This window comes from Balaenoptera musculus, chromosome 18, assembly GCF_009873245.2.
Source record: "Balaenoptera musculus isolate JJ_BM4_2016_0621 chromosome 18, mBalMus1.pri.v3, whole genome shotgun sequence".
Classification (NCBI taxonomy): Eukaryota; Metazoa; Chordata; class Mammalia; order Artiodactyla; family Balaenopteridae; genus Balaenoptera; species Balaenoptera musculus.
The window spans coordinates 78,761,887-78,789,264 of record NC_045802.1 but is presented as its reverse complement, the minus strand read 5'-3'; the positions used below and the strand labels follow the sequence as shown (position 1 = coordinate 78,789,264).

Sequence of the window (27,378 nt, the reverse complement as noted above, 5' to 3'; positions counted from 1 at the left end):
TCTGGGGACATTTCGGGCGAGGGGGGCTACTGGCATCCAGCAGGCAGAGGCCAGGGGTCTGCTAACTGCACCGGGGCAGCCCTACAACCAAGAACTCCCGGCCTCACCGGCGACAGTGCCCAGGCTGGGAAACCCTCAGAAACACGGCTCTCTCTTCAATGCTTAATGTCGGGGGCAGGAAAGTTTACCTCTGAGGTGGGTTGCAGCTCGGCAGTGGCCAGCAGGTGCAGGAGGACGCAGCACCTGCTTCCTTTTCATTGGAAGCTACCGTTTTTAGCCAAAAGCAAAAGGTGAAGGTGCGGGGGGGGGGGGGCAGCTCTGAACCCTGCGGGCACCGTCAGCTCAGCTGGACGGGCAGGAGCCCTCACAGCCCATGTGTTTGTCACCCCCGCTTGGCAGGGATTCAGAGATCTTTCGCGAAACTGTTAGATGACAGCAAATGTGGGTGTGGAACACGAGTGGCAGTGACAGGGCGCCTCCAGCAGCATCGCCACCGGGGACAAAGTTCCGATCACTCAAATGGCTTCTCGTCTCTTCCCGAGAGGGGTGGGACGGTGCTTCCCAAGGCACTGCCGAGATTCCCAGGATTTGGTAGATTCTGGTGGATCTGGGATCCACGCCCAGCCCAGCAAAACAGAGGGTGTGATTTTTACAGGCGAACAGCAGTAAAGCACAAGTACCTTGAATCAGATTCGGGCATTTGGGTTGGAACCCGGGCAAGGCTGCACACCTGCCCGCCTTCACCTGTGCCCTCCGCCAGCTGTCGCAGCTCACTGGGAGGTGGTCATGGTAACACCCCCGTAAGCTCCTCTCGGGTTCCTTATTTAAGGGAGCCCTCAGGTCAAGCTGAGAGTCAATGTATTATTGAATTCAATGGCCATTATTTCTATGGACTTTGGGGGTGATTCACTGGCGCTCCAATCCCCTTTCTCAAAGGGGTGTCCTGAGGGCCGGCCTTTTTCCCAAGTGATATCAGTTCCCCACCCCCCAGGAAGCCCCAGGGCTGATCTCCTAAAGTAACACGTGTCTCCGCGGAGAACGTCGTGAACTTCCGGGCCTCGCTCGGAGGATGAGGAGGATTCAGTAGGAGGTCTCCAACCTCCCCCCCCACCAGGTCCAAGTTTAATTCCTTCTCCTCACGCTCCGCCCTCCCTCCTCCTCCTCAGGAGCATGTTGTAGGAAATTTTACTGCTCACAGAAGCTCTGAAACCTCGACCAGTTTAATTTTTATGTGTGAAGATATTCCACGACCAACATGTCTTGTGTTTTCTCAAGATCGCAGTCACAAGGAACATCTAGTGCGTTCGCTCCACGTGCTGGTTCGGAACCTCTGCTGAATGCTGGTGTTCTCGTCCTCAGCCCGCTGGGGACCGCTCACGTCCCAGCTCTCTAGATGTTTACTGGCTTCTATTACAACGTGCCCCAAACTTTCAAGCGTTCACCTAGGAATATCCCGCAGTTCAACGATAAAACAATCATTGTCTTATATTCTCACTGGAGAAATAATACAGCTCTTGATGTCTGTGCAGAAAATGCTCCACAAGTGAATTTCTCTTTTTCAAAAGTTATCAATGATTCAGTTGTTCTCAATAGATCCACGAACATGCCTACAGAATGATTTAGGTCTTCAGGGGTCACCTCCCAACCATCACTAGACCAGGGCAGCTACAATGTCCCACCAAGAAGACACGCTCGTCCTCCTTGGAAGGGGACAGCGATGACCGGTATCATCACCGAACCACCTGCTGCCCAAGACCAAGGGCATCACCAGCCCCTGAGGCTGCCCTTGCCTTACAGCTTTGTTTGCAGCTTTATCTGAATTACTACAGAACCAGCCTACAATATCATTTTTGGTTTTGTAAGTGATGCAACCCCCTTACCTGCCAAACAAACAAGAATTTAAGAATCAGTGATTCAGAGCGAGAAGGCTCTGTGCGGAGCCCCCGAGGTACTGCGGGGGTCGAGAGTCAGACCATCGACGGGGTGCACTCGCCACACGTGGCCCTGGGGGCTCCCCACCTCCTGGGGCTCCTGTTCCCCTGGTGATAAAGGTCTACCCTGGGTCCCCGCAGGTGTCCCTCCACTTATGCTGGTCTTGCTCTCACGCCTCTACGTCTTTAGGTTGTTTATCGTCCCCCGCACGCCAGTGACCCAAGGCACAGCTGTGGACAGATGCCCAGGTCCAGCACCTCACTTGGTATGACTGTCCCGCATGCTGCCCTGACATCACCGTGCATCTCGGGAGCTTTTCATGTGACAGGGTGTGCATGGCCTGTGCTGACTCTGTTCCCACGGGGGCCTCAGAGCTCCTGGCCCGTGAGCACAGGGCCCCAGCCAACTGGCGTTTTTTCTACCTCGCTCTCCCTTCCTGCCATCGTTTCAGATTCTAACCAACACTTCTGTCCCATAACAGCTGAGCAAAGGCACAGAGGTGGCGGGCGGGGGAGAGATGGTACGTAACCGTCTCACGGAAAAGACCCCTTCTAGATGCTGGGATCCAGGTTCCATGGTGGCTCAGGGCACCCTCAGGAGAGAGTAGCAGAGAAACAGGAAACGGCAGAAGCCCTTGGCTCACGGGAAGGGCCTCAAGGCACCCGGGCCTGCAGCTCCGACCACAGCAGCGGCAGGAGGAGATGCGGCCCAGCCTCGCGCCAGGAAGGCCCCCCCGGCCTGCACCCAAGGTCACTCGGGCGACCAGCACCTGTGTCCAGGGTGCATGTCCCCTCCCTGCTCACACCCGCCCTCTCGTGGGCTTGCAGAGCAGGGCCAACCATGTCACCACGTGACGTGAGCGTCAAGCAATTCAGCAGCCGCGTGGTCCAAAACACATACCCTGGGTTTGAGCTCTAATTCCCTGACCTTGTACAGTATTTATAGGTCTGAACTTCCACTTCCTCGGCTTAAACACCGTGAAACTGTCCGACTGAAGGAGCGACAGTGGTGAGCGAGGGTGACGCCTGCAGAAGTGAGTCACTGCCTGGATCCTGGGACCACGGATGCTCGGGACGCGAAGTCTGAGCTCTTTAAGGTACATGTGAGGTGCTCGCTTAAAGCTGGGCCCGCAAGGAAATCGCACTAAAGATGCAGAAGAGCGAGCAGTAAGACAGCTCGACTCAGCTACTGATACATGGCCTGGTGGCACCCGGGAACTATTCTACTAAAACTAAGACGGAGAGTAAATTCTTGAAAAATGTAAAGATTTTAGAAAAGCGCAATAAGACTTTGAAAAATCCTCAAGACCAATTTAGGAAAAATTGGTTTAAGTTATAATAAGAGATAACAGCACCTTTCAGTCACGAGGAAAAAGAAACAGACAAATCGATGGGCAAACACACAGCAAGACTCTGAACTTCAGGCCAACCACGCGGAGGGACAAATGGGCAGAGAGGTGTCCCATCAAACAGGACATGCAGTAAACCTCTGTTCACAAGCTCCCCTTCTTTATGTGGACCCTGGGACATCAGGCCAGAAGCAGGACGCTGGGCCCCGGGCCTCTCGATATTCTCCAGGCGGGGGTGGAGGTCGGCCACGGTCAAAGCAGCATTCCCGCCGACCTCGCATGCTTGTGTGTCTTCCTACTTACTTAGGTCAAGGGAAGTCTAAACAGATCAAGTCCACTTAGAAACATCACTGACCCCGCTGGCGGTCCCCAACATGGAAATCCAAGGAGTAACCTCAGCAACAGTGACCCAAGTGGACACACACGTCTCTGGGACGACCCCAGTCCTACAGACATGGGGCAGCAACTAACAGCATTTCTACCGACAAAGCACACAGAGGGAGTCACGTTGGAAAATATTTTTGAGAAATATTTTATTTATAATGCACTCCAAAAACACAAAGGACACACCCACAGATTTCTTACCATGTGTGTGTTGGTGGTCACTATCTGAGAGTGGGAAGGAAGCCATGGCAAAAAGAAAAAAGCAAGATACAAATAAAACAACCCCTAGAAATTATGCAAAAAACCAGAGAGCTGAACGTCTACCAGGAAACTGTAAATCTACTCGTTGAGAAGGAAACAGATACTTAAGGACGTGAACAAACACTAAAATGGGTTAAATACTAAATTATTTCCCATATTTAATAAGCCACGTCTCAATGATTGAATCGAACCACTAGATATATAGCTAACGGTGAGTAAGCTACAGAACTAAAGCCTGGATCCCCTCAGGAAGGGTGTCCCTACAGTCGGCAAACTCTGCCATCATGTCCCTTCCGTCCAGCTGGGGGGCAGACACCCAGACACGGTCCCCACGGGCTGTGCTGAGACTGCGCTGACCCGGGACCGTGCTGGATTCAAGCTCTTTCCCCAAAGAATCCCGGAGCCACGTCGACACGACCCAGTTCCGTACTAACCTGTCCGTTGCTGGTCACGGTTGTGTTTTCAAACATGAAGTAAGCACCGAAGAAAAACACCAGAGCATCGAACACGCCTAAGAACGTCCAATAAATGAACACCCGCCAGCGGAGGAGAGCATTCTTGGCGATGTCTCTGGGGGAGGCAAAGGGTGGGAACCTGTGATCGCGTCCACGCACACGCACCCACTCAGCCCCCACTGTGTCCACCGGCCCTGCGGGCACCGTCCTCATCCGGGGGCCCCTGACTCGCGGAGAGCCCTGAGGTGGCAGAGCTGCAGGGACAGGAGGAGGAGGGCCCTCGCAGGGGACGGGGCCCCTACCGACACCCGCTCAGCCAAGCCCCGAAGAGCGGGTCCTGGAGAGGCCTGGCCGCGAGCACGGGGTTCCTGGTCTCCCGCCTGGGGTCACCCCACACAGCCTGTCCACGTCGCGGCCAGACCCCCATCTCCACCTGTCGACTGGCTGGCACACGCTCTGAATGCACGGAGCCTGTGGGATGCCAGGTGGGCCTCACGACTGACCACGCCCCCGAGTCACACCTGATGCTCTGTGGCTCCTCCGGCCACACGGCCTGTCACTTCACTCAACCCCACACCTGGTCCCAGAAGGGCCCTGGGACAGCTTGTAGCACAAAGCTGTTGTAACCGAAACCATCACGGTCAAAGCACAGTAAGAAGGGAGCAAACACGCTGAGGTGTGAGGGGCGACGTCCCCATCTGACACAGTGGGAAGGACCAACAGACATTAAGTTTGAGCTTCCTGGGAGCAAAAGCAAAATGTTCTCCAGACTTTGCATTTTACTACATAGGGATATTCCCGAACAATTTGTTTGAATATTTTATTTCTCAAAGTGGACTGTTATATCACTACAGGAAGAAAGATGGCAGCGCTCACACTTCTGCTTCTGACAGTAGGGACACAGGGACACGCTGGCATCCACTAATGACAAGACCGCCGGCCTCCGGGACCAGGCTGCACATTTCGCGATAGGACTTCCTACACCTGTTAGTTTAGTTCAATAACGCAGAGAAGCTGCAGGATTCCCTCTGGGTGTGCGTCTAAAATGGTGTGTGTTCTCCTATTTTCTTAGACTTATTCCTGTATCATTAAATGCACGTGACAAACTCAGAGCTTGCTTTTTTAATCACCTACAGGGATTATTTTGGACCCCAACACGTCAAGACCCCATTTAATGGCTAACGATTCTGATGAAGGCCGTGGGGCTGGCGAGGTGTCTTGACTGTGTGGGCACAGGACTCACACACATGAAAAGCCTGCACAGAATTAAGTGCACACACACACACGTGTGCACACGAATGAGGACCAGTAAAACTGAGAAAACTCCAGTAAGACGGCTGGGCGTGTCGCATTGTTGCCCTGCTTGTGACCCTGTCCTGCGGTTCTGCAGGATGGTCTGTCAGATGTTACCACTGGGGAAATTGGATAAAACCTCACAGAATCTCTCTCTACTATTTCTTACAACCACATGTGCATCTAAAATGTTCTGAAAATAACACGTTTAATTTACAAAGCCACAATAAACAGTGACACATTGAATCGGTCAGAGATCCTGGGGTGCGGTTCTAAAATAGCAGAAAAATCTTTTCCTTGTTATTAAAAATACTTTTTAGCAGAAGAGAGCACCCTGAGATCAGCTATGTTAACTTTTCTCTTTTCTCACTGAATGGAACCTATTTGGACCTGCAAGGATCGTTTAGGCCATAAATCCACTGGGGTCACAAGGGGATAGAAACTCTCACCCCAAGTTCTTTCATAACCATTGAAAAACACGGTGAAATACAAACTGGCTTAACGTGTACATTTCAAACGCAACATAAATCCTCTGTCTGAATTTGGAGTATATTCACTTAAATTACATTGCTTCCTGCTTGAAGAATCTCCTGTGGAAGCAAGTGTGTCAGCTGACACTGAATCGTCTGGTTTTTAAGTACTTCAACCAAGTATTATCTGGATTTGCGGTAGGGCTGCCCGGTCCTTCTCCGTGTCTACAGCGGCTGTCTGCTTGAGGTACCTGTAGAGGGCAGGGTCCCTCTTGAGCGTGTCCATGGCGACGTGCTGCTCCATCAGGCTGTACAGCAGGACGGGGAGGGAGGTGAAGCTGATGTTGTACAGCGTCAGGTAGGCAGTGTCGTACAGGGTCTGCAGGACCGAAAAGCCACGTGAAAACAGCACCCGGGCATCTTGACAAGATTTCCGGATAATTTGTCTCAATATGCATATGTAGTTTTCATTTACAAAGGCCCACAAACATGAGCATTCTAAAAGCACACCGGGCCATTTTTTCTACAGATACAGAAGGACAAGGACGTTTTTCAAAGTGTCACGATGTCGACTAGTCTGGATTATAATCACAGCGGACCCACCCGGTCCTGCCATTCCAAACCTGCGACAACAGAAAGTTGCATAAAAGTTTGCAGTTCTGATCGCCACCTCCAAGCTTCGATTCTCCCTGGTCCCGGATGCTTCAGATGAAAGCAGATCAGCGACGGAACGGGGTCGTCTGGCCTGCAGGCCCTACCGTCCACCCTCCACCCACCACAGGCACACGCGGGGAAGCGGGATAAGGCTCAGGTGAGCTCGACCTCAGGCCTCAGGACTCACCTGTTGTGAAAACCCACAGAAGAACTGGTATAAAAACTGAGGGAAAATGAAGCAGACATTCTGAAAGACAAGTCACACGCCTGTTAATCAAGGGCACACTGTAACAGGTGTCACTTTTCTATCCCGTCACAGAGCTTGGCCACGTGACACACTCTACCTGGGCAAAGTGCCCCACATTCTCCAGCAAGACGGGCAATGGCTCTAAAACTCTTTGCTCATCTCAGGGGCTCCCACAGTGCACACAGGACCATTCTGGTCACCCTGAGATCAGACAGACTCAAGGGAAGCTTGTGGCAGACAAATGAGGAGGCAACGTCCGTGTCAGTACAGACAGGAAAGAATGCAACCGCATTAAAGAAGAAGAAACTACTTCCAGGAGCTATAAAAGAATGCCCCTTCCTCAAGCGTTTTACAGCCCGTATCTCACTGGTTCCACATTCAGTTTTGAGACTGTGCGAAGAGAGCTGGGCGTTTGCTCCCGTGGTCCTACAATTACCCCCTCCTTTCTGACAGTCACTTCTATCCACGGACAAATCAGTCCTGTAGCCTCGGGGCATCATGACAGACGAGCCATCGGTCACACGCTCTGAGACGGTGAGAGGGGAAAGGAAAGCCTTCCTACCTTATAAAAGAAGTACTGCACAAGCTCCGATATTCGAATGTAGTAGAAGTGCCCGTGAACAAGCAGCATCTTCTTTAAGTGCTTAAATTTCGGTATCGCGTAGTCACTGTTCCGTGCAGCCTGGCGACCTTCCTTCCCAACGATGCCTACAAGAAGGGAGCAAGCGTGCTGAGTAAAGCCCTTCTCAGCGCCACGCAGGCGGACACGGACACAGGCAAAACGGGGCGAGGCGGAACCGTGACTGTCGGATTTCCAGTCACGAACGCTCTGTGTCACAGACAGTGTCCTGAACGTGTGTCTGAATTCTATGGCCCTGCCTTGGCTGTGTCCTTTCTCGTCCAGCTGCGTGATAAACCCGGGTTACCAAGAGGCGCAGGGAAGCAGAACCGAGGGGCTTACCTATGCCCACGTGGGCCTCTAGGATCATGCTGACGTCATTGGCGCCGTCACCAATCGCTAAAGTGATAGGGCGCTCTTTTGAAAATTTGATTAACTTAACAATCTGGAAAAGAAGTAAGTGCAGATTTTATCGTCTCTGTTGTATTTTTGCAAAGGTCATTCACTAACTAGGCAGAAACGACAAAGATGTAAAGTTAGCCAAGGAAAAATGAAACAACTATGTGCTAAAAGTGAATTATTTACTATATGCAGTCTATTTTATCCACTTAGGATAAAATCTTTTTCACGTCGAAAGTGAAACACACTTAAGCAAAAGCAGCTAAGAAATGACTGTAGTAAGATGAGCTGAGCAGGCTGGTGGGCAAACAGGACGGAGAGTGAAATCCGGGAAGTCATTTGCAGGGGCTGCTCCACTCCTTACGTAAACGTGGGGGGAAACAGATTTAAATATATGGGGGCGGAATGTGAACGCTGCATTCCGTTAGAAGATACTGCTATTCCAAGCTATCTGGTTTCAAGCATCTATTTTTTAAAATAAGCTGTTCATTTACTTTTCAAATTTGTCATGTGTGCAAAACCAAATCTGACAACTCAATGCAATGAATAATTTCCAAATTTTTAGTCTGTGTCTTTATAGTCTTTTTTTCCTATTTATGTGCCTAAGTATAAGGTTCCACGATGTAAGACTGAAAAGACAAGGAAAAAATGTGTGGATTGTCTTCTTGTTTCAAGACTGAGACACCAATTGGTATAAAAGTTTGCAAAAGTCAGTTAAGAACCTAAAAGAAATACCAAGTAACATGCGAAGACCAAACGACACCCTTAGTTCTGTTCTGGACATCACTATACGAGGTTTACTCAGAGTCACACACTTAAGAGGGACAGTCGGGAATAAAACCATTTTTATCCCAAATACAATGTACATGAATTCTTGAGTCTGCTTCTCTTCACTGAGAATCACCCCAGGGCGATGCTGGTGTTTTATGCTTAGTGACACTGTCACGTGGCAGATCAGTGTAGCACGCATGCAAGGACGCTAAAAATGACCCCTTTGCACGTGGTGTTCAGTATTTTACCTTAAGCACTAGGTCAGTCTGAGAAGCTGACAGTTTCCTTCATGAGCAACTCAAGAGAAACTGATCTCCCTTATCTAAAATGTGGTTTACAGAATTGGGACCGTTTTAGGTTTACCAACACCAGAAAGGCACACGTGCTCACGTTCGTATCCCATATGCTTTAAAAAATATTTAATAACACACAACAGGGGGCTTCTCTGGTGGTGCAGTGGTTAAAAATCCACCTGCCAATGCAGGGGACACGGGTTTGAGCCCTGGTCCAGGAAGATCCCACGCGCCACGGAGCAACTAAGCCCGTGCGCCACAACTACTGAGCCCGTGCTCTAGAGCTCGAGAGCCACAACTACTGAGCCCATGTGCCACAACTACTGAGCCTGTGCTCTAGAGCCCTCGAGCCACAACTACTGAAGCCCGCGTGCCTAGAGCCCGTGCTCCGCAACGAGAAGCCACCACAATGAGAAGCCGCGCACTGCAACGAAGAGTAGCCCCCGCTCGCCGCAACTAGAGAAAGCCCACACGCAGCAACGAAGACCCAGCGCAGCCAAAAAAAAAAAAAAAAAATTAAGAAAAAAACACACGTCAGGTGGTGTTTCCACAAGAGTGTGGTGCAATGGGCAGAACGTGAGTTCGGAGTCTGACAGAGTGGAAGCCGATTCGGACGGCCACTTTCCAAATCATCCCTCCAGGCAGGTTCTCCCGATTTTCTGTGTCTTAGGTACTTCATTCCTAAAATTAGCACAGCCTCCCTCGCCTCAAGGGTTACCGTGAGGGTCAGTGGGTTCGCACCTGCCTCAGCAATCGGCACACAGTAGGTGCTTGACTGCAGCTGCCTCCCTCCCGGCTTCCGTACAGACTCTTACAGACGGCTTTACCTCCTTGATACAGTTCTGTATACGTGAGAGGTGGGACGAACATCTCCCTTGGTCTCTGTACCCGGAAGGGCCATCCATTTGATTCCATCAACGCTTACTAACCACAGCGAGCAAAGTAAGTCTCACGTTTCAATTTCTATCATTTTTGCTTCCATTTTTAAAAGGAGGTGCTTTGTTAGATTTAAAAAAACCCCAGAGGCTGTAAGGGCTCATGAATGGCTCTCACTACGTAACCCCCTTCCCCCCGGGGTCCCTAGCTGGCTCCTGGCGGGCGCGGACCTGGGCCTTCTGCAGGGGCGCCATCCGGCAGCAGAGCACGGCGCTGCAGTTCCGGCAGATGTCCAGGAAGAGCTCCCGGTAGCTGCTGGAGCTCCCGTCCTCACGTGGCTTCATTATCAAGGACAGCGCGGCGCCATCAATAATTAAACCGTAGTCCTGCGTATCGGCTGAGAGTCTGTTAGATCATACAAACCGGAGAAATTACTCAACAACTAAATGCAGAGATTTGAGAAGACTATGTACTTTTTTGGGATATCTATAGATGCTACACATTCAGGATCAAGGATTAAGAAACCGGTTTTTCTTGTTTTGTCAATAATGATACAGTCTCTAGATCAGTGGCTGTAAGGCCTTTGATTACATTTTAAAATTGTGTGTGAATTAAACTTTCTCATTTCACTGAGGCAAAGCAAACAACGGTTGCAACTGTGGATTCCTGGGCGTGTTCCGGTACTTGACAACAGAAGGAGAGCGTTTATCCCGCTATCGAAGAGATCGGCCTTTATTCCTGAACTGCCTGGCCACCTCAGCCAACCACAGTCTTTATTGTTACAACTAATACCTCCTTGCTACTCTGCCCGGGTGACGTGACTTGGAAAGAACATGGTCGTAATATTTGTCTTTGCTGGGTTTCAAAATTACAAGGAGTATCTCTAATCCCCAAAAGGAATTCTGCAGATAGGGCAAAGGGAAATATCGTTGTACTATTTATAAATGAATAATTTTAAATTCACATATGATTAGAGAGCTGCCTTTGCTTTACCTAAGTTAATGAAAATTTGAAATGATTCAAATGAAATCTAATCTTAGATCATGCATCTAATACCAGCAAGGACAGCATTGATAAAATGTGAATAAATTGGTGAATATTCTTGGAAAAAACCACTGTTGGGCATACACTGTTTTGTCTTCATCGACAAACGACCATGCATTATTCACGTCTCCCTCCTGCTCTGGCAGATGCCCTGAGGAATCCACGATGCAGCCCCCAAGCGTCGTAGAAGCAGATGGGAATCACGCCATGCACGATATTTTGTAAATCCATGAATCAAGTCTCTGCATCCTCAGCCAGCAGTCTGCAAGTGAGCACACACACACACACACACACACACACACACACACACACACCGCTCTGAAGCAAAAAGGCACGTCACACTTGCTAAAGAGAAATAGCTCTGGTCATGGTCCCAACCACGGGATGCTGTTAGAGGCCAGAGGACAGGACCACGTCTGCACAAGGGAGCTGAGGCCACGGCCCTGCCCACGGAGCTTGCCCGTCCCTCTGCAAACGTCCCGCCTACCCTGAGAAGTTGTCGCGGGTCAGGCTGGCGCCGCAGTGCAGGATGGTCTTGCTCAGCTCGAAGAGCACGTCGTGCAGACTCTGCTCCTCCAGCCTCTTGGTGGTGACCTCGAGCAGCTGCGTATTCCTGCGGAAGAGCTTGCAGGCGTAGCAGGCGGCGGCTGCTGTCTCCATCTTGTCACCCGTGAGCACCCACACCTTGATGCCCGCCTTCTGCAGGGCCTCGATGGTGTCGGCCGCCTTCTCCTGCAGCCTGGGGGGCGGGGGGCGGGGGGCCACACACACACGTCAGCGTGGACACAGCAAACCAAAGTGTAGAATTCCAAGAACTTGTGATCTACTAAACTGTTTCCGTTTTTTGCCCCCAAATTAAAAAGCACGCTGGCTTGTGATTTACTGTAAAGGACCGGAAGCTGGTTACAGCTGTGTATTAACTTTTTACAACAAAACACTTCCTAATACCAGAAAATCCACAGGGATAAAATATTAAGAAACAAAATGGCATCTTGTACAAGTAACAGTTGCCGAGCACACAGTTTTCTGCCTGGTGGGACTTGCTACTCAGAGAGGATTTTACGCTATTATAAGAAGGCCCATCATAACCGCCAACCAAAAAAGTCTTAACCAGGGAAAAACGGGACCTGGAAAAGAGGTGACACTCACCACCTTTTCTTTGTGCATAAACTGCTCTAATTTTGCCACGTATCAAATTGGAGCCCAGGTTCCCCTGGAGAACGTGCAACGCCAGTCGCGGCTCTGGGACCGGCTGAGGGGCGTCACAGGCTCCCCGCGCGTCAGATGCTGCGGGAAGCACTCGCCTGCGACGTTTTGTCTCTGCCAGAACCTTGCAGGACGAGGACTGTGTTATGACCCTGGTCCACGTGTGGAAAACCCAAGGCTTGCAGAGGCCACAAGACAAGTCTGAGGATAAACGCCCCTCCTGATCTCGGTCAGGCTGTCTTGCCATCTGCGGAGGTCTAGCATCAAAACCATGTCTGCCTCATTTGGGGGCCTGCTGTGTTCTCTAGATTTTAGAGTCTTAGTTTTTGACAGATGTGTGTCAGCGATATACTGTATTTCTGTCCAGTGCTGAGTGAAAGGAAAGGGAAGGATCTGGTTTCTGCCTGGAAGCTTCGGGTTAGATTCTGGGGTAAACTTCCCAGGCCAAGTCTGGAGGTGATACAATCGTACTATTCTAGAGACAGAAAAAACCATCTCTCATTTCATCCTTTTTTGCAAAAAGGAAACCGAGGCCCAGAGTGGTCTGTAAAGATGCTGGCTAGAGATTTTAAAGAAATAATTTGTAATCAAATATCATCACTCCAACCCCTCCCCTCCCCCCCATCCCCGGGGATCTACTCTCAATGTCCTGAGGTGCCAGCTCCCCGCCGGGTGCATCAGCTCCCAGGACCCCTGTGAGGGTCCTTGGCTCTGCAGGCGAGGATCCCTCCGCCCTGAAGAGCCTTCCCTTCTCCCCAGTTCCTCCAAGGACCCAGGAATTTTACCAGCTATTATTGTCAGTTTTTGCAATATTCTACTTCATTATTTTAAATTCCTTCAGTGAGTGATGACAAAAACACTGAGAATGTTAAGATCTAAAATGTTTACACTCGTATTTGGAAAGAACTAGTGACAAATTTAGGAACAGATTAGTTATTGATTCCATTCTAAAGAATAATTGAACAACATAGCCTTGTAGCTTGACTAATCCTAATATGGTGTGAAAATGCGGACCATTTCTGGTTTCTTCTGGGGAAGTGTGACTTTCAGGCCTTTTATTCGTGGAAAGTCAAACATCACAATAGCACAGCCTGACCCCCTGTGCTATTACCCTAGGCAACCAAGCGGCCTGCCCGGTCCTGACGCGTGAACGCGTTCACCGGGTGCGGCTGACACCGGCTGTGGGGCTCCTCCCGCAGCGCCCCTGTAGCCCCTGCTGTCCCAATGCCACATGACTATTTCTGAAGACAAGCACAGCGAGCCTTTACCGATCCTCCACGGCCGTAGCACCGAGCAGGATAAGGTCTTTCTCTATTTGCTCATAGGCTTCTGCTAACTTCCTTTCCCGATCTTGAAGCGCCACTTTGGCAGCCTGCAGCAGCTTACAGATGCCTTCATATTCTTCTTGGATGAGCCTTTTGTAGGCAACGCACAAGGTCCGAAGCCCCTCCTGCAGGACACAAAGCAGCACTTAACGTGAACTCGAGGGTCACTCTGTTGAATATCACTTCCCAAAGCTTTCCCGACACCCGTCTCCAGCTAGAGTGACTAACCAGAGAACGAGAAACCAACCCACCCTCAAAGGGCTGGTCGTCTGCAACTGAAGCATATCCACCTTAAATATACATAATCATGGTAGATTATAAAGTTTTCAAACTAGTAAGCGTGGGAATACAAAATATAAACCAGGGCCGTCGAAAGATAAGACTTTGTTCTTTTATTTTGACAAATGAAGAGTTAACCTTTTTTAGGATAGCAATTTGCAATTTATAGTAAATATCAAGTGATATTTCTTTTTTCTTTGGCCACACCACGTGGCATGTGGGAACTTAGTTCCCTGACCAGGGATTGAACCCATGCGCCCTGCAGTGGAAGCTCAAAGTCTTAACTGCTGGACCACCAGGGAAGTCCCATCAAGTGATATTTCTAAAGCATCACCCTGCAGTGGAAGCTCAAAGTCTTAACCGCTGGACCACCAGGGAAGTCCCATCAAGTGATATTTCTAAAGTGACACTTTACGTGGGGTGTTTGTGCAACACTTTGATCTTATTTGGGTCTCACTGAAGGAAAACCACACGGTTATTGATCACACCTATCGGGTCCACAGGAGAGTAAAATAAGAACCTAAGACTAATTCTGGATGTCAGGGCACACAGGGCAAGCACACCAGGCGGCAGGGCACCAGGAAGCTGGGGTCTCGAAGGCGCCACACGGAGCACTTTCACTCCGTCAACAGACGTTTCCTTCGGTCACGATGAAGCAACCATCACAATGGCCCCACTGGCGACCTTGGATGATCCCCTTCTGCTTCCCTTGTTCCTTCAGCCCCAACTCTACTGATCCCCTGAAATGAGCCAGAGTCTCCTACATAATCAGTCCAAATTCTGGGAGGACACTGGTTTCTAAGATTTTAAGAAGGTTTTCCACTATATGAATTCTAATGTCCCATAACTCTCAGGGAACGCGTCACATCTCTCATATTTTCTCCGACCTCCAGATGCAGCCGAAGGAAGGATCACGGTCGGGTTAACAGCTCCTATTGTCCCCGGAGCTCTCGGAAGCCTGGAGGCAGGAAGGGAGGCCCCAGGAAGGAGCAGGACAAAAGCAGCATCTGTGTGTCCGACACTCTGGGAAGGCTCTGAGCTCCGTGACCGCCCACCGTCCAGGTGCTGAGTCCCGTCAGAGGGGAGCAAGCAAGCAGCCCGCTCGCCTCTCTCTGAGAAGGCAGGTCCCTCCCCACCCCTGAGCTGTGAAAGCGTAGAGATGCTGTTCCCCTGCATCCTTCCCGGGTCCGCTCCCCGCTCACTTCGCTGCCTCCTGACTGCCTGCCTCCTTTGTGGGGCGGGAGCTCTCAGGCCGCTGGCACTGTCTTACTTCACCCCCGACTCCTTGGCACACAGTAATAACTCGGTAACTTCTGCCAAAAAAAGTAAGTGGTTGAAGTTGGATCAGACGCATCCATGGTGATCAAGTTACAGATCAGAGACATGAACTTGAACTACAGAACAGATCCTCTGGCTTCTCCTAAGAGGTGAAACGCACAGGGTGTATGACTTCCTTCTCACGCCAGAAAAACTGCACGGTAAGAAAGAGGTTTTACGAGGATAGTAATTCAGAGCTGTCCCAGAATACAGAGCTGGTGTGAACGGTCAGCAGAAACTTCAGAAATAAATAGAACCTTGCTTTTAAAAGCAGCTATGGGACTTCCCCTTGCGGAAACATGGAGTAGAAATACTTTTCTCTATTCTTCCTGCGAAGTATTACTAAAACCCTGGACACTGTATATAAAACAATACTGATATACAAACAAAGCCAGACAAATACATCACAAGGAAAGAAAATTACGGCACATTATCCCTTACAAACATAGATGCAAAAATCCTCAACAAAATTTCAGTAAACTGACTCTAACAGTATGTCCGAAGGATTATATACATGACCAAGAGGGATTTATCCCAGGGATGCAAGGGTGATTCAACATATGAAAACCAATCAATGTAATGTATGACATAAATAGAACAAAGGAGAAAAACTCACATGATCATCTCAATAGATGCAAAGAAAGCACCTGACAAAACCCAACACCTGTTCATGATAAAACCACTCAGTAAACTAGGATAGAAGGGAACTTCCTCAACCTGATAAAAGCCATATATGAAACTCATAGCAAGCATCATACTCAACGGGGCAAGATTGAAAACTTTCTCCCTAAGAGCAGGAACAAGACAAGGATGGTTGCCTTTGCCACTTCTATTCAACAGGGTACCAGAAGTCTTAACCAGAGCAATCAGGCAAGAAAAAAAAAAGGTATCAAGTTGGAAAGGAAGAAATAAAGTTATTTCTGTTTTTAGATGATAGGATCTTATATGTAGAAAACTCTAAGGATTCCACCACCACCGAAAAAAAAAATTGTTGGAACTAAAAGATGAATTCAGTAAAGGTGCAGAATACAAAGTCAACACACAAAAAGCAGTTGCATTTCTATACACTAACTATGAACAATCCCAAAAGGAAATTAAGAAAACAATTCCATTTACAATAGCATCAAAAAGATTAAAATACCCAAGAATGAGTTAAACCATGGAAGTGAAAGATTCATAGGCTGAAAACTACAATATGTTGCTGAAGGAAATCATAGAAGATCTAAGTAAATGGAAAGGCATCCTGTGTTCATAGATTGCAAGACTTAATATCCCACGATGACAGCACCACCCAAAGTGATCGACAGGTTCAGAACAACCCCTATCAAAACTCCAGTGGCATTTCTTGTGGGAATGGGAAAACCCACCCTAAAATTCACGTGGAATCTCAAGCGACTCAAAGTAGACCACAATCTTGTAAAAGAAGAACGAGGCTGGAGGACGGACTCATGTTTCCTGGTTCAAAACTCACCGGAAAGGGACAAGTAACCAAAACGGTGTGGTCCTAGTGTAAAGACAGACATAGACCAACGGAACAGAACTGAGAGCTCAAAAATGAACAGTTGCACATGTGGCCCAATGATTTTTGACAAGGATGCCAAGACCATCCAACAGGGAAAGAACAGTCTTGTTCAACCAATGGTCCTGACACAAGCGGCCATCCATATGTGAAGAGTGAAGCTGGACCCTTACCTGTCCCCCACACACAAAATTAACTCTAAATGGATCAAAGACCTGAATATAAGTGCTACATTATAAAACTCTCAGAAAAAAGAAAATACATAGGGACAAATTATGATCTTGGATTTGACAACAGTTTCTTAAATACGACACTAAAAGCACAGGCCATAACAAAAAATAAATTGGACTTGATTAAAATGAAAAACTTTTGTGCATCAAAGGATACTATCGAGAGAGTGATAGACAACCTACAGACTGGGAGAAAATATTTGCAATTCATACATCTGATAAGGTGTTAGGATTCAGAATATATAAAGAACTCCTACAATTCAACAAGAAAAAAAACCTGATTAAAAAATGGGCAAAAAACTTGAATAAGCATTTCCGCAAAGAAGATATACAAATGGTCAATAAGCACATAAAAAGGTGCTCAACATCTTCAGTCATTAGGGAAATGCAAATAAAAACCATAATGAGCTACCACTTCATACCTAACCAGGGTGACTATAGTTAACAAAAATGGAAACCAACAAGTGCTGGCAAGGATGTGGAGGAACTGAAGCCCTCACGCACTGCTGGTGGGGATGTGAAATGGTGCAGCCTCTGGGGAACGGTCTGGCATTTCCTTAAAAAGTGAAACATATTGGAATTACCAGGTGACCCAGCCATCCCACTCCTAGGTACGTGATCAAAGGAACTCAGACGATACAAGCGCACCCATGTTCACAGCAGCATTGTTCCCCGTGGCCAAAAGGTGGAAACAACCCAAGTGCCCACCAACAGATGATGGATAAACACAGTGTGGCACACGTAGCACATCCACACGATGGAATATCATTCAGCCAAAAAATGGAATGACGCTCTGATGACATAAGAACTCGGATGAGCCTAGAACAGACTGAGCACTCGCTTCAGAACAAAATGTGGGAAGAAAACCAAACAGGTCACAAGGGAAAGCATTAAGCGCCAATCACTGGAAGTCCTCAGGATAAAGATCTATTTTCTTCAAGACTATCACAATGTGCTTGTCATTCTGGACGCCCTCACCCCCCAACACCAGCGGAGGGCTGCGGAGGGTGGTGCCCGCCGAAGGGCACGTGGCCAGGCTTCCCACGGTGCACGCACGTGGCACCCAGCAGGAACGCGCCCCCCACGAGGGAGAAGAGGCGTGAGGCCGCCGCCCGCCTCTCACCACTGCGTTGCGCTCCACTCTGGATCGGATCTGGTCCACCTTGCCTTCTATCACTCGGGGAAATATTGAAGAATCTGCTCCTTTGCAAAACAGATAAATTTCTCCTAGAAAACGAGAAAAGAAGATTTTCATTTAATCACTCTATGGGAAAGATGAAATTATTTTTCAAATGACGCTTTTATTAAAAACAAAACCAGGGATACCAGCGCTGAGACTGTCGTGGAGATGTCGACTACCAGTTAACCTGTAAGGTCAGGAAAACGTCAAAGCTACAGAGCCCCCCGCAAAGCCTCGTTTTATTCCGACAAGCCCAGAATCTCCGGAAAGTCAGGAACCAGGAGCGAAACTGGCTCCTGGGCGGCCTTCCGCCTGCTCCCTGGCAAGGATGTGAGTGAGGGACGAATGCCCTCGGGACCAGCGAGGGGTACGGACGCAGAGGGCGTGGCCGACCCCAAATGGGGTAACGAGCTGCTGGGACACCGGGCGTGACCAAGAGTGACGGGAAACACCTGCCGAACGATCCTCCCCACACCTACTGCCCGGTCACGTCACACGTCTCAGCGCTGGGGGTGCGCGCTCCTCCCCCCTCGAGGTGAAAGGTTTTCCCCTCCAGACGGGTCGGGAAGCTCTCGGCTCGGACAAAACTGCGGGCGCCTGCGCTGACCCACAGGCCGCTGGCACCGGGGCTCCTCTTTCTCGAGGAATCTTCTGGCCTGCAAACCACGTGGCTCTCTGCTGGGGAAGCACCGAGGGGCTTGTCACAGCGGCTGCAGGGCCGGAGAGGGGGCACTGCCGCTGGGACCGGGCTCTATTCAGCACTTGTCATCAGACAGAAATCACGCACACCGAGCCCCGGCCCGGGGTGGGTCCCTGGAAACCCAAGACGCTGACGGCCCGCGGGAAGGAAACCCGGGAGCCAAACCCAGGGCACCAGGAGGGGCCGAGAGGAGGGGGCACAGTGCCGGGGCAAGGGCTGGGGAGCCCAGAACCGGTGGTCCCCACGGGGATCTGCACAAGGGCCCGTGAACTCAGGGGCAGCGTCGGAGCCCACCGTGGCTCCGTCCTTGGTCCCAGAAAGAACTATCTTCTGCAACATACGGAGCGAAACACTTAGAACACGGCCCGGTTCACGCTCACGGAAGTCCTGGAATTAAGCCCAGGGCAACGTCCACCTACGGCCAGGAAAGATGGCGTCTGCAATGTGTGTCACAGGCATGCGGAGGGGACACGTGGGGCTGAGCTGGGAAAGAAGCGGCAGCACGCCGCTGCCCCCAGTGGGAATCTGAGGAGTGAGTCCGATCCCCAGGAGAAGCCTGCACACCCTCAGGCCGTGACCCAAGAGTCCTGGTCACGTGCCCGCCACCAGCCGTGACTGCTAGGCAATGCCTGAACGTACGGCATCAGATATAGGATAAAACAAGTTTTGTGGTCCAGACAATTCTGAGTGGTGATACCTTCTTGAACAGTAATTCTTTTTCTAGAAAAATCACAGATGACTCCAAGTAACGCCCTGTGAATGACTTAAGTCTTCTACTGTCTCAACCTGTCATCCCGCTGTACCCGCTGTAGACGTGGGACGTGTTCAGCCTAAAGACTTGGTCAAGCAGAGCCTCTGACGTGAAAACATCTGGAGTGGAAGGCAACATTTAACTTGCAAAGGACAAGAGCAGACAGTATTGGGCCCCAGCTGTAGACCTGCTTTTCCAGTTTTGTAAACGAGTAAGCAGCTAGAACTCCAGAGCAGTGCAAACACGCAGGTGAGGTGACCGTGGCCCACGCCAAGCGCCGTGGGACCTGGGTGGCTGCCACGGCTGCAGTGGCTTCTCGGGGAGAATCCTCAGACGCTCAGGGCTGCAGCGGCTCTGGTCTCCGTCCTGCCCACGAGGCTGTCAGTCAGTGCCTTTAGGGTCATCGCCGGGGAGGTATTACTACTGAGACAACAACTTGTTTAGTTAAATATTCAACGTCTCTGAGAATTCACTGCTGCCCTGCGGGGTTCTGATGGCCCGGCCTCTCCCCTCCAGGAAGGGGTTTCTAACGGCGCGAACGCCGAGGATGTAAGCCCTTCACGTGACCCAGCTCCTGCTCCAGGCTGAGCCACGCTCCTTTTGACGGGAAGTGTCGCTGTTTGTGAAGATTCCACGGTCCACACCTCGGTTCCAGCGCTGTGCCGGGGCGGGTCAGGAGAATGGGCAGAGGGGGCAGAAGATGGTCTGTGACCAGCTGAGGCGTTGCTTCCCGAGGCTGTGGCCATGACTGCCGGCTCACGGACTGTCTCAAGCATGATTCACGTTTGTATGGGGGAAAGTCACAAGAGAGAAAGACTGATGGTGTGACCTTGTGCGGGTGAAGGCCTTCATCCTGGATGGACCCCGGCGCTGCCAGCGCACAGCATGGGGAGCACCAGCCCAGGGGACTCGTCTCCAAACATGATGGGCTGTGTGCTTCCCGTGTCCTGCTGCCCCTGTGGCCACGTGTTCGGGGCAGCATTTACACAAGGACTTGATGTCCACGGCGCCCACTGGTGGAAGGCTCGGTGGTGGAGCTGTCACACCTGACAGCCTGTTTCGGAGGCGAGGGGGCCACGCGGACCCGAGCGCCAGCTCTGAGACGCCCAAGTGCTCCAGCTCGCGGAGCGCAATTCACAGGGCCTGGCTGAAAGACGGGCCTTCAGTGACCTCCCGATGTCCTCAACTGGCTTGGGAGACAAAATAAGGCATTTCCCGTCCCATCGCAAGAGGCCCAAGCAGCCCTGTTAAGGGACCTCACTTTGCGGAAATGAAATCCGCTCGACCTGGGTGTTAGGACGCTGCTGACGTACAGCTCTCCAGGTCACACTTCAGGCTGAGCCTGTTTAGGTTCAGGGCAGCAGCTTTGCTTGGTTTCTCTCCAGGCAAGTTTCCAAAGAGAAAAACATAGCCTAGCGCGGTCTAGTTTTAAGAAACGAAAGAGTAAGATGCCATGTCTCTTGGTAAGATGCCACTTGAAAACACGTTAGTAAACTGAACCCAGCAGCACTCACCGAGCACTCAGCAGTGCTGTGCTGGGCACACTGTTGAGAAAGTATAGTTCTGCATTCAGGACATCTGCAGCCCCGCAAGGGCAGAAGGAAACCAGGAAGGCTTCCTACAGGTGGCTGTGGACACGTCCTGGGAGAGCTGCACATGAGTAAGAGGGCCTCCAGGTGGAAAAGTCCAAACCAGGTTGAGGGCCTCCAGGTGGAAAAGTTCACACCAGGTAGAGGGCCTCCAGGTGGAAAAGTCTACACCCGATAGAGGGCTTCTAAGTGGAAAAGTCCAGACCAGGTAGAGGGCCTCCAGGTGGAAAAGCCCCACCAGGTAGAGGGCCTCCAGGTGGAAAAGCCCCACCAGGTAGAGGGCCTCCAGGTGGAAAAGCCCGGGCGGTGCACCCTGGGGGGCGGCCTAGGAAGGAAAGCGGGAGGCAGCTCAGGGCCTCCACGAGAAGAGCTGGAGCAGAGCTGCCTGTTTCCATCAAGGACACGAGCCCAGGGGGCCCAGGAGGGGCTGCGAGCAACGGGGGCTTGGGAAGGACGTGATCGCAGACGCCTGGGCGGGGCCTGCGGGGGGGACCCAGGATACAGGATGCGGCGTGTGTAAGCCGAGGGGAGTTTACAGCCCCGGGGATGAGTCACAGGACTTTCCCTCGCAGGAAAAACCAAAGGTGACTAAACCTCAGCCTAAGATGCTCGGGGACAAACGGGGCCTGAGGTTGAGGAGTTAGGGTTGGTTTATCCATGTTTTTAAAAAAGAGAATAAATAGTTAAATCCTTAAAGCTCCTATAGAATTTAGGCATCAGAGTAAAACACAGTCACAATGTATCATTTAAGAAACCAAAGGGAAAGAAATTTCTACCTGTAGCAGATTTGACAATTACACTCATCCTCCTCCTTACTGAGTCAAAGCTCAAAATTTCCAGCAATTCAAACCTGAAAAAGAGATTGAAAAATTGCTGTTACCGTCATCCGGCTCCACGTCTCATTACATCGGGGTGACTACCGACCCCCCCCTGCGTGCTTCACGGTCCCTAAAGCAGCACGGGGGTCGTCAGCCGGGGTGGCTGTGAGGCTGCGCCGGCCCCGCCGGCCCACGAGCTGGCTCCTGGGAGTCCGGGAGCGCCAAGCGGTGGTTATGGCCTCAGGGGCGCTCTCACTTGCCTTTCCAGCTGGAAACCAGAAGCCGGACAGCAATGCCACTGCCCTCCCAGGGGCGACCCCATGGCGCCCGGAGGCCCCGAGCGCTTGCGGGAGGAGCCCCAGCTGACCTCGGCGGGCCTAGGGCCCAGCAGCCGTTCTGGAGTCGAGGGGCGCACCACCTCCGCAACCTGGGAGTTTATTTTTCTTAAGAGCAAAAATTTAAAATCCAGCTCTTTTGAGACCATCACCACCAAATCTTACATTCTTTACCGCATGTGCCGTATCCGTAACTGCCCACTGATGTTTATTTAGCAAGGAGAGATGGATGACCCCATCCTCGGAGTCAAAATCAAAACATGCCATTTGGCTCTGGGAGCAGCAGTTTTAGACTAGACGGTCCCTAAGAGTCGATACGGAAAGTGAAACATCCCCCGTCCATCTGGTCCCTCCAAGGCTACCGCTCAGTGTTTCTATAGGACCCCGTGCTCCACGGCCTGGGAACCTGCTCTGAGAACACAGGATTCCAGGGCCACTCCCGGGGGAAGGGCTTACGTTGGCCCTCTCGTGGGGAGTCAGAGCTCGGCCTTGGGGGTGTCAGAACGTACTAGAAGCTTTGTCAACTCCTGCAGTAAAACTGACAATGTGTGGCTTAACCCCAGTCTGTCTGAGGGCACACCACCACCCAACTTCTCCTCTAACCATCTGACTCAACTTCTCCAGGAGTTTCGGTGACATTCTTGGGGTTACTGAGAGGAGGGAGAATGAGTTACGGAAGGAGTACAGAGAATTTGGTTTTTCTCCGGTGAAAGAACTCTGTAAAGACACTCCTGTACCACCATCCCAGCCAGGCAGGGTTCGCACCTCTCAATGTCATTGCCCCTGTTTTGCAGCTCCATGTAATTGTCCTTCAGCCTCAGGTACGTGAAGCCCAATCTGCAGAGGAGAAGACATACCTGGGAGTTAATGTGGACCCTGATGGTCCTCTTTTGTAGCATGTTTCCATTTTACACTTTGGGAAAGCTCTCCTTTTGAAAAAGAAATGCTTCCAGAAAAACAGAGGCTGTAAACTGCATTGTAAAGTCGGGAAATTATAGCACTGTCTCAGAACATTCTCCAAGAGCCCAGGGAATGTCAACTTACCCGACTGTCTGGCGCACCACACGCAATTAGCTGCCTTCTTACTGGCGTGTTGAACGGCAGCAGGTCTGAGGATTGGTCCCTGTCTCTACTGATCAGTGGGGCTGCTTAGAGGTTGGTTACCATGTCAGAATTGGAAGGACTCTGGGAGCCCGTCAATCTCCAGGCAGACGCTCCATTTTACTGATGAGGAAACTATAGCCCCGTTCAACCAACGGGCCACGGGGCACTTCATCTGTAACGCCCCCTCCTGCACCAGCATGTGTGAGGGCTCTGCCAAGCGGGCCCAGGCTGGGATGGGAAAGAGCAAACGGGCCTGGCTTCTGGACTCAAGGAGCTTCCAGGATGTGGAGGTGGAGACATACGCTAACACGGCAGCAGCCCTAATCGTATTAGGAAGACACTATGGGACCATGAGGACAGGGTCCCGCTGACCTGGCAGGAGCTGGCAGGCTGAAGGAGAGGCTGCTTGGAGGGTGATCTCTATGACTGCAGGCGCCTTAATTCCTGAGCACTCATTTTCCAAGGAGAGAGAAATCTCGATTCAAGAACTCTCACCTACGTATGTGTGAATTTGTACGTTGAATAAAGGTCTGTGGTGACACAATGTACATACCTGATGTCACTTTCAAATTGCATGGGAAAAACACATATAGTTTAGCCAACAACAAAATCATGGTTCCAATTAGAGGAGAGGAGCCTGGTGCCCACTCACTAAGGCAGCAAAAGGGGAAGGTGAGCGTGGCCTTTAGCACTTTCTAAATTGAAAGATAGTTGATTTACAGTATTGTTGTAGTTTCAGTTATACAGCACTGTGATTCAGTTCTTTTTGCAGATTATATTCCATTACAAGTTACTATAAAATATTGGGTTAGTTCCCTGTGCTGTACAGTATAAATCCTGCACCTTCAGTATTAAAGCAGGGTCGTAAGCTGTGAGAATGGAAAAACATTTCCCTGAGGGAAATTATGCCACGTGTCTGGAAAAAAGTATTTTTCTAAGTGTTTGCTTACAACCCCATGTCATGAGGCAGCGAAAACTCCCAATAACAAGATCTCGAAGGAGGCAGAGTTGGCACAATAGGACACATGGGAAGTGAGCAGTGAGAGAACCCCAGCACCCAGCATCACCTTTTCCTTGCTGTGTGACTTTGGGGAAGTTGCTTGATATCTCTGGGCGTCAATTCTCTAGGATGGATGAGGAAGACCTGTCATAAAGGGATTCTAAGACTGCTGGCATCTTTAAAAGCCTGTGACTATTTGGAATGCCCTCTAACTAATTTACTGCAGAAGTTCGGAGGAAAAACCACCCATCTGAGACAGCAGGAGGGACCCGCGTGCACCACTGTGGGAATCGGGGGGAAGCCCTGAGCACAGAGGCAGTGACCGCCCCCTCAGCAGAACGCACCGGACACAGGACGCTTCCAGGACGAGCCTGTGGTCGGGGCGGAGAGGCCCCGCACACCCCGCGCCCCCGGGACCAGAGACGCACCTCTGGACGCCTTCGACCAGAGCCACCTCGTCAGGCGAGGCTGAGATGTACACGCAGCGCCTCCCTGAGTCCGGCGACTTCCTGGGCCCGTCCGCCTCGTCGCCGTCCTTCACCTGGATGGTGTGGCACAGGCAGACGGCCCGGAAAAACAGCTCTTCCCGCTCCTGCAAATGCGGCACAAACCCACAGCTCTGCGGCACATCCGCGCAAAGCAAGGAAAGCAAACAGCAGACGGTAAGCAGCAACGCCGGGCCTGCAGCCCTGGGCGTCAGGGAGTTTTAGCTCCACCTCTGGCGGTGGCAGCCGAGTCCGGCTGCCTTCCCTCCTCTCTCGCGGTCCAGACGAAGACGGACACGGACCTCAGGGAGGCAGGGGGTTCAAGGCCACAGGAAGAGACGGGCCTGCGATCCCCGGAAGCCGTCCCGCGCCCTGGGGTGCGACCGAGACTGAGGGGCCAAGAAGGGCTGGGCTGGCCTCGTGCGGGCCACGTGGGCAGCTGAGGCAGGTGGGACGCCCCGCAAGGCCACAGACCACCTGGCCCTCCCCCGAGGCTCGGGGGTGAAGAGGCCGTCTCTGCACCACCAGAGGCCCACGCGCACCGGCTCTCAGAAGGCCGCTGAAGCGGAGCTGACTCAGGCCCCCTCAGTCCCCTGGGGCTCCACGCAGCCTCTGCAGCCACCAAGGCTTCCGGAATGGTCTCCTGGGCAACCGCCACCGAGGGTCACGGCCCTCCTGGAGGGGGTGAGACCTGGAGCCGCGGAACCAGCGTGTGTGTGTGTGTGTGTGTGTAGTGTATGTGAGCACATGTGTGCCTTGTGTCTGTATGCAGGTGTGTCCGTGTCTGTATGTGAGTATGTGTGTGCCTTGTGTGTCTGTGTGCAGATGTGTGTCTGTGTCTGTGTGTCTGCGAGCATGTGTGTGCCCGTCTGTGTCTATGACACGTGTGTGCCCGTGTCTGTGAGCACGTGTGTGCCCGTGTCTGTGTGTCTGTGAGCACACGTGTGCCTGTGTCTGAGTGTGTCTGTGAGCACGTGTGCCCGTGTCTGTGTGTGTGCGCGCCCGTGTCTGTGAGCACGTGTCTGTGAGCACATGTGCCTGTGTCTGTGAGCACGTGTGTGCCCGTGTCTGTGAGTGTGTATGTGTGTGCCCATGTCTGTGAGCACATGTGCCTGTGTCTGTGTGCGCCCATGTCTGTGAGCACGTGTCTGTGAGCACATGTGCCTGTGTCTGTGAGCACGTGTGTGCCCGTGTATGTGTGCCCGTGTCTGTGAGCACGCATGTGCCCGTGTCTGTCTGTGTGACTGTGTCTGTGAGCATGCGTGTGCCCGTGTCTGTGTGTATGTGTGTGCCCGTGTCTGTGAGCACGTGTGCCCGTGCCTGTGAGCACGCATGTGCCCGTGTCTGTGTGACTGTGTCTGTGAGCACGCGTGTGCCTGTGTGTGTGTCTGCGTGTGCACCCGTGTCTGCGTGTGAGTGTGTGTCTGTGTGTGTCCGTGTGTGAGCACTCATGGTCTGCAGGGCCCCCTACTCTCAGCCCACAGCTTCCCCACCTGGCCACGTGGCGAAAGCTGCCCCGGCCCTGATGTGACGGCCAGATGCACCCGGGGACGCCTGTGCAGACGGGGACGCTCACAGCTCTTCTCCCCCGAGTCGCCGGAGGGCGGCATCGGTCCTGGACCCCAGGGCCGCAGGTGCCCCTGGTCCATCGCACGACCCGCCCATGGGCGGGTGGCAGCAGGGTGCACGGCCAGGAGCGCGGCCACCTACCCGCCCGCCGGCGCCCGGGGAGGCGTCGATCATGTCGATGGCGGCGGCGGCGGGGAGCACCTGCCCGTTGCAGATGGCGTGCGGCACGTACACGTGGCCCTCCACACAGCACTCCTTGAACTCCATGTTGTTCTCGGTGAGGGTGCCCGTCTTGTCCGTGAACACGTACTCCACCTGCGGACATGGCGCGGCTGGGAGCTGCTGCCCCTCGAGGGCCCTCGGACCCCCCGAGGCAGCCTCGTCCGAACGAAGCGATTTCCGGGGCCTTCACCCAACCGCGCTGCCTCCCCGGCTGGACGGTGAGCACGCTGGCCGCCCCCGCCCGCAGCTCCGGGCATGCGAGCGTCCGGACACAGCCTGGCTCCGGGGGCCGAGGGGGGACTTTCTACACTTTTCTCCTTCCGTCTCATGGAAAGACAGAGACGCGGTAGGGGTTGGGGGCTTGGTCCTGGATCCGGTCTGACCAGAAAACCAAGGGTACGGGTGGGATGAGCTTATCCCATAAGGCCTGGGAGGCGCAAGACTGCAGCATCGTTTAAGGGTTGGAAGGTGACAGAATTCAAACAAGTCAAGGGACAAAAATCTCCGACAGAAAACTGTGGCAAGTGTGAAAACTACATGGAGTTTTAAACCCTGGATCTCGATGGACTGAAGGAAGGTGGGGATCCCGGACCCTGTGGGCACCTCGCGAGCTGTGGGGAGCACGGATCCCCCCCAAGCCCCCGCCACCGGCTATCAGAGACCCGCGGGCCCGGGAGGGGGTGGAGGGTCCCGGCGAGTCCAC

At 52.0% G+C, this 27,378-nt stretch overlaps 1 protein-coding gene across 6 annotated transcripts in view; it reads right to left on the bottom strand.

Annotated features, from left to right (window-relative positions):
- Positions 1-27,378, bottom strand: part of ATP11A (ATPase phospholipid transporting 11A) — a 125,205-nt gene that overhangs the window by 12,128 nt on the left and 85,699 nt on the right. For 3 of the 6 annotated variants that reach the window (XR_005017179.1, XM_036831419.1, XM_036831420.1), the window contains exons 13-26: positions 26,595-26,768; positions 24,828-24,991; positions 24,467-24,523; positions 23,061-23,132; positions 21,919-21,992; positions 18,046-18,149; positions 13,521-13,702; positions 11,534-11,785; positions 10,233-10,407; positions 8,006-8,108; positions 7,607-7,752; positions 6,985-7,044; positions 6,395-6,522; positions 4,360-4,495 (exon numbers count right to left, since the gene is read on the bottom strand). Coding sequence is in view for 5 of the 6 variants with exons in the window: in XM_036831419.1 (XP_036687314.1) it covers positions 4,360-4,495; positions 6,395-6,522; positions 6,985-7,044; positions 7,607-7,752; positions 8,006-8,108; positions 10,233-10,407; positions 11,534-11,785; positions 13,521-13,702; positions 18,046-18,149; positions 21,919-21,992; positions 23,061-23,132; positions 24,467-24,523; positions 24,828-24,991; positions 26,595-26,768 (1,827 nt within the window). In the remaining variant the exon portion in view is untranslated. The remainder of the gene's footprint in view (positions 1-4,359; positions 4,496-6,394; positions 6,523-6,984; positions 7,045-7,606; positions 7,753-8,005; positions 8,109-10,232; positions 10,408-11,533; positions 11,786-13,520; positions 13,703-18,045; positions 18,150-21,918; positions 21,993-23,060; positions 23,133-24,466; positions 24,524-24,827; positions 24,992-26,594; positions 26,769-27,378) is intronic. The other 3 variants (XM_036831421.1, XM_036831422.1, XM_036831423.1) reach the window with 2 other exon arrangements.